We start from the raw sequence: 12,294 nt of genomic DNA on the forward strand, positions 1-12,294 counted from the left end.
CCTCATGGGAACAGTCCAGCCCGAACTGCCAAGTCAGGTCCTCACTGGACCGGAAACAAGCATCCTGGGAATATTTCAGTCAGAAACGTTTTCACACATATAAGTCAAGGAGCGTGGAGTGCTTAGCATGGATTATCCAAGTAATAGTTAATATATGTTTTTACTTAGTTTATCAATTAATTGTTACAGGCATAGGCCTTACAATAGTATAAAAACAGTATACATAAAACATTGAGAAAGCCTAATTTACATATAAAACAGCTAATCATTAGATAAAAGACAAAACATCAGCAAGGCAGCTCCTCATAGGCAGTTCACTGATGCTAGAAACACCTTGCACATATGTGTGCAAATACAGTACCACCCTCAATGACTATAAAAGAACGACCCCTCAACTAAGCAAATAACTTTGTGAGGGGGGCCAGGAGAAAGTGCTTGTGCAAACAGCAATTGATAGTAACAGGACATTAGAAAAGACATTTACTACTACTGGTCCGACCCTCGCTAAGCAGAAGGTGTGAAAGGAAATACAGAGAGGGAGTACTTAGGAATGTAACTGTTTTGCCGCAACAAGGCATTGAATTTGGCTACTGAGAGTTACCCCATCCCTATGGGAGGGAGTAGATAGTTCCATCTCATAAAGGCATCAGACCTGGAGCCTTACAAGATCTTATAGTTCAGTCAACCCCAGCTTAGCTGGTAGCTCCCTCAAATAGGGCCATGCAGCCCGCAGCCCATATATATGAGGCAACCAGATTATGCGAACTGATGCTACTCGGCCTTACACAAAGTGCTAGTGCAGTTTTGGTGCAGTTAGCCCCCTAGATTTAAATAGGGGGTTGAGCCACCGACGCCAAGCCGCCTCGAATTTCCTACAAAACAGAGTAAAGTGGACAAGATTGTATACCTCCCCAGACCTACAGTTGCAGTACTCCAGTCCAGCCGCTAACCAACGGGTACGGACTAAATAACCTCTTAGTGGCAGCACACCCAACCTATATTTTATATACAGAGAACACTTCAGTTCGGGGTACAACAGATCCAAATAGTCCAGAGGGGCTTATATTGGGCTATATGTTTTTAGTGGTGCCTTTTGTAAGAGCATTGTCTGTAAAGTAAATGTCCCACATGAGCTGCCATTTTTTTGTTTTGTATTCAGTAAGAGTTATGAGGGTTATTCCGAAGATCAAAGAAGATGAACTGCTCCTAAAAAGTTGGCATACCTCTTGTGCCCACGAAATCAACATGTCATTCCATTTCAATTAGCAGGTATTCAACATGTGCCATTCCATCTCAATTAACAGGTATTCAACATGTGCCATTCCATCTCAATTAACAGGTGTTCAACATATGCCATTCCATTTCAATTAAAATGTATTCTCAAAGGGCCAGGATTGTGGATGACCATGCTTAAAGCCCAACTTGTAGAGTCTAACAAATTGAGCTCTATGATATTTATTTAGCAACTACTTGATTGATGTAATTGCACTCTAGGGACTATAATCTGCCAAAGCTGTTTAATTCATTAACCAATCCTAAAAGTCTCTCGAATCATTGTTGCCTTCAAATAGTTATTGAATTATAACGAGAACAGAAGCCTGTTAAAAACGTTTCTTGCAGGAATAGGATGTGATCAAGAGGATTTCGCATCAGGAACCTGAGTTCTGATCCCATATTCACCCTTTGACCAACATTGGGTGATACTTTAATATCTTGTGCATTCATGCACGCATCTGTCAAAATTGGAAGTGCTTCAAAACAGAGGAACCACACCAACACTTAGTAATGTATAAAAATCACAGAAAAATGATATTGAGTGTGACAATGACTGGAGCTGATGCAGTATGCAGTGCTATGCTTGTAAATGTTTTCCTCACTCTTATGGTAAGAAGTTAATGCCGCTGATAGGAGAGTGAGCTTCGAGGGGGAGCAACAAGGAGCAAGGGGTTTAAAAAAAGCAAGGTGACATGGGGGGATGAACAACAGACGAGAAGGTGGTGGGAAACAAGAGTATCAAAAGGGAAAAATGTGAAGTGGGAAGGAGCACACAGTGGTGAAGGGGCAAGAGCAAGAAAACACGTCCTCTCTCATGGAGTGCTGAAAGCAAACAAATATTTTTTCAAATGTAAACAGTGGAAGAATACAAGACACCCAACCAAAAGGATGGTAAAGAAGCTGTGCCTCAGGGGAGGGACAAAGTTAAGAACAGGAAGGAAAGCCATCAAATAAAAACCGAGCAAACAAGATCGGCAAAAAACCCAATCAATCATAAGTAGTGGGCTGATACTAGGCGGACTTAAGTGCTGATACTGGGCACAATAGGTCTTCAAACAACAGGCAGCTAACCCTGTTGGTAGGCAATACCTAAATACAAACCCTCACTAGAAAAAACAGCCATCATTTAATCTATGAATCTCAATATAATCAGTGAACTACCTTCTCTTGAAATAAACTTTCTAAAGTGTGTGTGAAGTCTATTTAAACGCTGTTTTCCAAAACATGTTGAGAATTTAGAAGATCTTCAGAAAACGTACTATGTGTAGGAATTATTTTACCTCCAGGCAGGTAATACAATAATAAACACATGTTGTACAAATATATGCATAATCTTTACAGTTAAATATATTTTTAGAAATCAATTTTTTACTGAACTGGAACCACGACTCAATGTCTCTATTTGGTTTTGAGGATATCATTTTAGGTCATTACCAGACCAGATTTACTGTTTTAAGTCTACCATGAATTCACAGATGGGCTACTATGGGGTAGAAATGCATTTACTAGTGACGATTTCTCGGCCACAAGTGCGAAGGAATCTGAAGTAGTAAATTCCACTCAACAGGTGGGAAAAGGGCATTCTAATGCACGATTTGGCATGGAAATTTGGGAATGCCAGCAAACATATACATTTGTGGGCTTTGCCAAACTCCATCCGACCCTTTTAGACACTGGGAATGGTCAGAGATTTACCCGTCCAAGCGCTGCAGTAAATCCACTTCCAGGATGAAAAAGGGAATGGATCATCTCACGTTTTGCAGAGGGTGTAGGAGGAAAAGAGTGCACTTGTACTGGAAGAGCTATTCTCCTGTGTGGATTTCTCCACAATGAAGAGTTTTGCACATTGGAGCCTTTATGAGACGTTACAGTACACTTCCAGAAGTACACCATGAAGCAAAGGCAGCTCTTTAGACGTAATTGAAGGAATGTTTGTGAACAGGAAAAGCTTGTAAAAGGACACTCGGACAGAGATGCAAATCTTCGCCTATATTTGTGCACTTTTTTGTAAATATTGTTCAAAGTGTTTACTCACGTTCGAATAACTTTCATTAGCATAGACACTGAACCAAACCTAAATAAAATTTGTGAAATTGTAGTTTGTACACCAAACCTACTACCTTTTTTTGTTTTTTGGGGAAGGTGGTTACTACACTCGATATCCTGCTGAGAGAGTGGGTCACATAAATATGCACATAGAGAAGGGATTGCAGCAAACGTTTCAAATGGTGGACTGCATCAGTTTGCACTGGGCATATGAATTTTTGTAGCCACTACAGATGTGATATGCTATATCTTTTTTTATACCAAACATATTATTAAACGTGACATTTCTTGAAGGGAAACTTCAATTGGATAATGGCTGAAGAGAATACCATTGAGCCCATGAGTTCTGCTCACCTGACTCAACTAAACTTATCCTTTGCTATTTTAGTTTTCTTCTTTTCAGTCTAACAACTTTGAGTGGTAATGCAGAAATCTTGATATTTTTGTTGTGTCTTGTCTTGTTTATGGTTTGCTCTGCAGTGTCCATGAAGTAAATGCCCCACATGAACTGCCATTTTTTGTTTTGTACTCAGTAAGAGTCAGTCACAGCTCACTGATCTCTAAAGGGGCGGGGAGGCTGTGGCGCGCGGGGGGGGGATTGGGGGCGGGTTGGGGGGAATTAATAATAATAAAAATAAAAAAAACTCCTCCGTCGCCACTGCGCCGCTCCTTTGTCCCTCGTCGCTGCAGGCTGCAGGCACAGGCTCTCAGCCTGCCCTGTGGCCAATCCTGACCCTGCTCCAAGCAGTGTTAGGATTGGCTGGAAGTGCCCAGTCAGGGCGCTCCCCAGCAGACTGGGAGCCTGTGCAGGCTATCTCCAGCCCGGTAACACAGTGCCAGGCTGGAGAGAGCCTACTGCGCATGTGTGTTTGGCTGGACCGAGACGGCCGGCCAGACACACATGCGCTCTGAGGAGATTGCTCTGTTCAGTCCAAGTGCTCATCACCCCCAATGCCCGCCTCTTTTCAGGAAAACAGTAATAAACACCGTTTATTATCGTTTTCTTGAAAAGGTTTTGCAGCTCCTGCTGCTGTCAGTGAGGGGGGGGGAGACGCCTCTCCACCCTAATGGAGGAACCACCGCTGGTAAGAGTTATGAAGGCTATTCCGAAGATCAAAGAAGATGAACTGATACCAAAAAGTTGGAGTAACTCTTTTGCCCTCGTAATCAACATATGTAATTTCATTGCTAGAATATTTTTGCCATCTTCTTACCTACCAGCAGCACTACTGTACATATTGATTCTTGCCTACCTTGAAAGTGTGTCTGTTTTTTGATAATGCTGCCTTGGTTACGATGGTTAATAACATTATGCATTGCTGTTAATCAATCCACAATCCTTGTGATTGCATCTCTTTATGACGTTAGCAGGATTATGTGTTGGTCAAATTAGCAAGGGGTTAGCATCACCCTTGTAGATATGCAGCAGAGCCAGTAGAATTAAAGCGCTTTCGAAATATGTCACCACCCTGTTTCTTCCCGGCAGCATTACGACTTCCCTGTGCCGTTTGCAACTGGATCTGATGTTGACAGATATTGTGTATTCCGTTTGTTGGTTTGCTTGAGGTTGAGAGCTCACCCATGGACGTAATTTAGCGGTCGCCAGGGGTCGCAGCTGGGCCCCTCTGGCACAGCCTTTGCGACCCCTGGCTTCAGAGGTGGCAAATTCAGTGCCAAGAACACAGTGGCAGCTCGTTCTTACTGATGTCTATTGGGGCTTCACTGAAATTGTTTTCTGCCAATTTTTATTACACTAATCATAAATTACATTATTCACTATTAGTGTAATAAACGTGATATACAATTAGCGGGAATATGTTTTTAAATGTATGTTGTGTGCATGCTTGCGGGTGAGAGTGTGTTTATGTGAGAGTGTGTGTGCAAGTGTGAATTTGCGTGTATGTGTGTCAGTGAAAGTGGAGGTCAAAAGGTGTGTGATGTCACGTCCGCTACCCCATACATTTTGGTGAATTGACGTCCACGAGGTCACCCTTTACATAAGCTTGATTTGAGGATTTTGTGACTTTGTGAGTACAGAAATGCAACTCACCTTTCTCACGAGCATGTAGAACATTTGAACCATTTCTCACTGTACACTTTTCATGATATGTCTATATCTGAGTCGACTGTTTCACAAATTGTCTGCCGGAATATAGATGCTTCTTTACTTTGGTACTGCTACAATATCATCTTTTCTGCTTTACATGATGCCAACGACGACCTGCAGGTTGCTCCTTGTCACTCCTTGGTTGATGCTGCAGAGCACTTACCATGGCTGCTTGCAGACTTCTTTTTTCTATGGGTTGCTCCTTTACCCATCTGGGACAAAAAATGATATGCTAAACTTCTTAGAGACTATACTAAGGATGGTTGCATAATATCCATTCCCGTGGACTGCACCCAGCTTCTCCTCAGTTTATGTCTCAGAACATGTCCCATGGCCTGCTGTATACTGTCCATTCCAATGGCTAGCTTCTCTTCGTCTCCTGGGTGGACCACTCGAGTATATGCCATGGCTAGTAGCATAATTGCCCATTCAGCTGTATTCTTTCAGTCTAGATTCTTGGTTGACCACATTAGCATATGCCATGGCTGTTTGTGTAGTGCCTTTTTCATACGAGCTACTCCTTTGCCTCTCCTGGGTGAGCTCCGTAGACTATACTAAAATTGATGGAAGATTATACCACATTCTCTGAGCAGAGGACAATTGCCCCGAGCTGAATGGTATTACGATTGGAAAGTAGAAAGGGCATGGCACAGACCACTCCAAAGATAATAAGTATCCAAACACATAACTGGCACATTGTTCACTCTATTTCACCTACACCCATACTCATTCAGAGTTACATGTTCACTGCAACATGATATGAGCATTCCCTGCCATACATGCATGACACTAAAACTGTTTCCAGTTAGATGACACTGCATGCATACACTTTCTGTTGATCCACACAATACCATTTCAAGGGTAAGTGTCCTACCTCATACTCCTCTTGTCTTCAATACAAGTAAAGGCTCAGCAAAAAAAAAAAACAATAGGAACACAACTATGTTTTAGGTATGACATTGAAACACTACCCGTATTGTCACCGTGACCAACACATATTCTCCAAGCAAGGTACTCCCATGGAGTAGAATGTGACTTTCCGTAAATGCTTTTTCACACCTCAACTGGGGTACAAAACGATGTATACATGTAACTACACAAGTGTACAATGTATTTTTTGCTACTTAAATCAATGTTTAAAAATTTTGATTTTGCAACACGTGCTGCACAAAATAATTTCTCGCTATTGACCAACTGCCATTGTTGCCTAGCTTTGGCGCATCTCTTTGTACAATTATGGAAGGATCACTGTTTTATTTTGTAAATCAGTGATAAAATATTCAGACAGGAACTACTCCTATTCACACAGCTGGATACTGCGTTCAAGTTTTGATTTCCTTGAACATATCCAATATTGTTTTTTCTATTTTGTTTTCCTAAATGAATAACTGATTATTGCACGCTCTTTTAAGGGTTACATGTATTAATTAATACATACAAAATGTCTTATGTTAACTATATGTAAAAGACATTTAATGGCAAGAAGTACAATTCAACGACATTCTGAAAACCAGCTCATCTCAAAATATGTTCATCTGATTATGAGCTACCTACTTTGATGATTTATGTGACGTTATTGTCTTAAGATCATTGCTGTAGCTTCCACAAGAAATGGACAAGAATTACGTTTGAAACTAAGTTCTAGAGGAAAGATTGCTCATCAGTCACTCTCTTCAATCTCTCTGGAGGTGATGCCGAAACTTTATAAGCGACTTTACAGGAGACACTTTAAAAAAATAAAACACTGCTGCCGTCTTCCTATTGTGAATACCGTTTGAATTATCCAATGTAGCTTCACCCTACATTTACCACTTTCCATATTGATTTACAAAATATTAATATAATTTGTGCCGAAATATGACCTTCTTTCTTGTAACACCCACATACTTCTTAGTTTTAAATAAAATTCACAAATAATTACAATTGTAATCGAACGCGTTGTTCTGATTTGGAATGTGGGATATATTTCTGCTAACCTTCTGCTAGAAGGTTGAAATCTCAGAAAAGTGTCAGTATTCCCAGGACTGCAATAAGAGGACACTGCTATATGAGAGACCGAGACATAACATCTCCCCGGTTGATTCTCAATATGAACGAAAGTTATGATAATTTCCCATAGTTTTCTGAGACAGTGGTTTTCATGCTAAATAATAACGTTCGTGATGCGAGATGTCTTCTTCAATCCCAAGTAACAGATTGTTTGAAGATGACCATGATTTGCTAGGCCACTTTCGCGAAAGAGGATATTCAGTTATCTGATTTGTTTGCATTAGTGCTTCATGATTAAAAAATGAACCTGCCAGTGTTGATGACTCTATTTCAGCATGTAATTTGGAATAACCTATGAATAGAACTGTGAGTCTTTTTAGGTATGGGGGTTGAAATACCATGACTGTATGCCTGATTAAAAAGAAATACAAAATTCAGGAAGCTGTAGAAGAAAGTGGGGAGTGAAGTGAATGAACGAACACAGACAGGACTTTAACTCCTGTAGACTACATAGTGTTCCAAAATGTTGTATAATGGGTACTAACTAGATATCTTATTACCCAAACATATTTCCTTTAATCTTATTCACATATTTCCTTTAATCCTATTCATATATGTGTACCTGTGTTTAGGTCCCTGAATGTGTCGCTTACTCACATGCTATAATCTTTTGTTTCCAGAACAGTCGAGATGTATTCTGCTTCCTATTACAGTGGCAATACATGGGGTTGGCCTCTCCTAGGCCGTTAGCACCTTTGTTTGTTTACTATTCTATCATGCTAGATTCTGGTATACCAGTGTCACTGGGGACAAAGACCCGCAACATGTACATTTTCCAGCAAAATCCATCTGATTTTAATCTCTAGTCTTTTCTTTCAGGTTCTTTTTTTAGGCTGTGAAGATGCCTGTCTTTAAGAACTCCTATCAGATCAAAATGGCAAAAGTCAACGGCAGTGCTAATGGAGATCTAATCCTGGAAGACAGTAGTGAAAGCACCAACCCCTTTGATGAAGGCTTGGAGGAAAATGAGCTTGACCCCTCGGGCAATGTCTCCCCTGCAGGAAGCAACCCCTTTGATGAAGATGAAATAGAGCTCAACACTGAACTGCTCAACGGCAGCGTGCCAGTTACTTCCAGGAGGCGTGGAACTCTTGAGAAAATAGCTGGTCTGTCACCTTTTAAGATGGTTAAGGTTAAGAAGGGACCCAACAAAGAGAAGCAAGTAAACTGTGACAAGCGGTCTTTCCTGGGTAAGATCATGGACTCGTTGAATGAGGATCACAGCCTGAAGACCACACCTGAGAAAAAAAAGATGCGAAGAAGCTCAGAGGACTTCAACATCCTTCAGATGCTTAATGGCAAGAGGAGGGAAAGCCTGTCCAGTTTGGATTTGAGCCCCACTGAAGGGGCAAATGGTGGCAGTGACACTCTGAAACGCTTGAACTTCCTGAAATTGGGACGTGTAGGAAAACCACGCAGGGTATCAATGGTTGACAAGCTCCTCCAACCAGGGTTGATTGAGTGCGTACAATTGATGGAGGAGGTGGAGGATGTGGAGAAACCCAAAGAGCCCCTCTCAGGTTAGTGTGCCACTTTGCTCTTTGAACTGTACCTATTGCTAAATTTAATAAAAAATACACTGAACAAAATATGAACATTTGTTTTAAGAAACTAAGAGAACACTTGGCAGTATGAAAATTAGCTGTCAAAGGGGCGTCAGAAAAGTACTGTTCATTCAACATCAAGTGATCCTATTTCTAAAAAAAGTAAGAAAACAGGTAGCCAAAGCTTGCTTTGGAAGGTTGAGGCACATGCTATGTCTTGAATCCATACCCATGACCAAGTACTTTCCTCCTTGCGACGTTTATCCCAACCACTACACTTCCATATTTACTTCCTGACCCTTATTTCCTTGCACCTGGGCAGTCATGCTGACATATCTAATACAAATCCGCTTTGAAGGAGTTTGATCATTTTGATAAGGATCGTGTCCCTGCCCATATTTTAACCTCTCATAACGTCTTCTCACAACCATACAGTATTTTTCCATGTTTGGCTTCTCGCTAGGTAGGTCGTGGTGAACTGAAAAACAAACTGCCTGCTTTGTCATAAATCATGCATCAAGAAGGCATTTTAGCTTTGGTGGGATGAGAGGAGAAAGGAGTCAGTGCTGAGAGGTGAGGCTGGTGGGTATGAGCACATGTGATGATCTATAGGAAGGATTTGACAGCATTGCATGTGATCCTGTGAGACCTAGGATTCGGAGGTTGTCTACAGGGATTGAGAGTGTAACAGAGGCAATTGATGATGTCAGATTAGCTTGCTGCTATGATGTCGGATGGCATTATTCTCTTGGTAATCTGTGATCACATACTGAGGATGTTTGAAGGTTGCTGGATGTCACTCACACCAATGACCTGTCTTCAAAGGACTTCTGTGTATTTCGATCATGGACTATTACAATGGAGCACGAATTGTGCAAGGTCCTGCACCTAACTCTCCACAAGCAGCCAACCTCTAGTCTGCAGGCCTCTAGCTGTGCACTATGACTATGAAGTTGGGTGTAGGACTAGGATCCTTCCATACTTTGCACCATTGTTATGTAACCTCTGCAGCACAGGCCTTCATCCTTGTGCAGTGGGGGAGAGGGATTGGCTGATAGCGCTGCACCCAGCCCCCTGCAGGCAGCCAGCCCACTGTGCAAAGCCTGGGCAACTCTTATTGGCAGCAATGCTTTTTTTTTAGTTATTACTGAATCCATAGGTCTAGTCATGCCTCTTCCTGCAGCTGAAGGGACATTGGTAAGGTCACTCATGCTTTGCTGCCCTTTTAAAGGACTAGATGGAGTACCTCAATGAAGGATCTCCTTTCTGGGTACTTGATGGAGGTCAGAAGCCTCCTCCTTTGGTATGATTCTACAGTGCAGGATGAAGCAAGAGAAAAGGACTTACATGATGGTAATTTTGGGGCACAGAGCCAAGAAAGTACAGTGTTGCCATGTCCTTAGACCAGATGCTGAAACGGTCAGCCTCTGCCTCCAAACATGTATAAGTTCACAGCTGCAAGAATGAGAAAGACACATTCTTGTTTAACTCCCGAACATATTATATGGCCTAGTAAAAGCTCCATCAGGGGATTTTACTTCTGCAATGACTCTAGTGCAGAAGTATTAAAGTTAGCCTTTGTCCCTTCACTTTGCCTGACTTCATCTTTAGCCCTATTGATAATTTTCTAGAGTACCAAATAAAAATTACACGTACTACTTCTGCTTGCATTAACCAAGCTCTGTGGAGTTTATTACAGATTTTGATAACGTTTGACATTCCCCTGATAAAAAGAGCATACATTTACTGTTATCCCAACCAGGAAAAACGAAAGGCTGTTTTTAAGAGAACCTGAACATCCTGACTACCATTTTAAGATTTTCAGGGTTTGGATGTTTGGCAAACCCTACCCACCTTCCTTCCCTTCGAAGGTTGGTAAATTGAGTGCCATTGAATTAGGTAGTAGGGACACGTTATTTACTGTGCTTAGAGATTGCATAAACTACGGCTTAAATCTCTGTAAAAAGTTGTCCCAACAAATTGTGTGAACTCCTAAATTATGTTGAAACTGTAGTGTACTCCAGTCAATCAATTAAGCCTACACAGAAAATATTAGACACTCACTTTCACTCACATCAAACACAGCACAACCAACCCATATAGTGAGCTCTCACATATCTGCTAACAGCACTTGCTACCCATACATGTCATACACCAACATAAAAAACACACATTAGACAGAATAACCTCATACCCTACACTGCACAAATATGCCTTCTGATTTTCTCACAGACTTCCTCTGTGTACTTGTCATAAGGCATGCTGTACCTCAACTTTAAATAGAACACCATACACCAATACCGCTCCATCACCATCACCTTTAACCACAAATGACCACACAAAAGCATAGTCAAAGAAGAAATATAGATGTCTCTCAAGTTTCCACTTGATGTGCTAGCCATTTCAAGATACCACACAATCCCGACATAGATATTAGATAGAATGAAACAAATAACCATTAACAGCGCAACATATACCCTAAGAGAGGTACATATAAGCTGGGTCTGTGGGTCAGTGAGCTAATGCTCCCACTCAGAGAATGTGTGTTTCACCTGATTGTTTCAGGCACGAATCCTGTGAAGTCCACACAGTTTTTTATCCTTATGAGGTTGATAAAATGAGTACCCTCATGAGTGCCCTGCTCTCCTCCCTTGGTGTAAAATTTACCTTAGAAACATTTTTAATGCCAATGGGATTAGGACCTGCCGCCATGCAATTCTGTTCTGTCTAAAGGGGCTGGCATCTCAATATATAGCATGTTTTCGAAAATGTCTATTACAAGCTGACCCCCTCCTTAAGCAGGCCACAAACCATCAAGAAGGAAGTTTGGACGCCGCGGCCCACGGCCCAGCAGCGTCTGCACCATGTCTGACTCCTTCCTTCTGGTTTATGGCCATGCAATATGACATCTTGTACTGCAATTTAATTTGCCAGTGACTTTTCACTTGTTTGCATTTAGGATCCTGAGCTAACATAATAAAACAGTGGGTCGCCTTTACAATGCACAACTTTCAGTCTTGGCAGGGTTCCGTGATGGCTCATTCTCCCTCTCGCCTTCTAGCCCTCCCAATGACAAACATTTCAGCATTTGCACTTAGCTGTGTGTGATAGCTCCACAGCCTTTTAACCTACGATTGTGTCTTTTAAACCTTTTATTTGTATTTTGGTACCTCTATCTTTTTAGTCTTGTGGTGTTCAGGGCTTCTAATGAATTGTCTGTACTCCATTTTTTACTTTTCTTTGTTGCTGATTGCAATGTTTTTTATTAATTGT

General features: G+C 41.4%; 1 protein-coding gene across 4 annotated transcripts in view; it reads left to right on the top strand.

Moving 5' to 3' along the window:
• EXOC3L2 (exocyst complex component 3 like 2) overlaps positions 1 to 12,294 on the top strand; it is a 457,018-nt gene that overhangs the window by 222,267 nt on the left and 222,457 nt on the right. For all 4 annotated transcript variants that reach the window (XM_069207753.1, XM_069207755.1, XM_069207754.1 and 1 more), the window contains exon 2: positions 8,297 to 8,997. In XM_069207753.1, coding sequence (XP_069063854.1) covers positions 8,319 to 8,997 — 679 coding nt within the window. In that variant the 5' untranslated portion in view covers positions 8,297 to 8,318. The remainder of the gene's footprint in view (positions 1 to 8,296; positions 8,998 to 12,294) is intronic.

Source organism: Pleurodeles waltl, chromosome 9 (genome assembly GCF_031143425.1).
Source record: "Pleurodeles waltl isolate 20211129_DDA chromosome 9, aPleWal1.hap1.20221129, whole genome shotgun sequence".
Lineage (NCBI taxonomy): Eukaryota > Metazoa > Chordata > Amphibia > Caudata > Salamandridae > Pleurodeles > Pleurodeles waltl.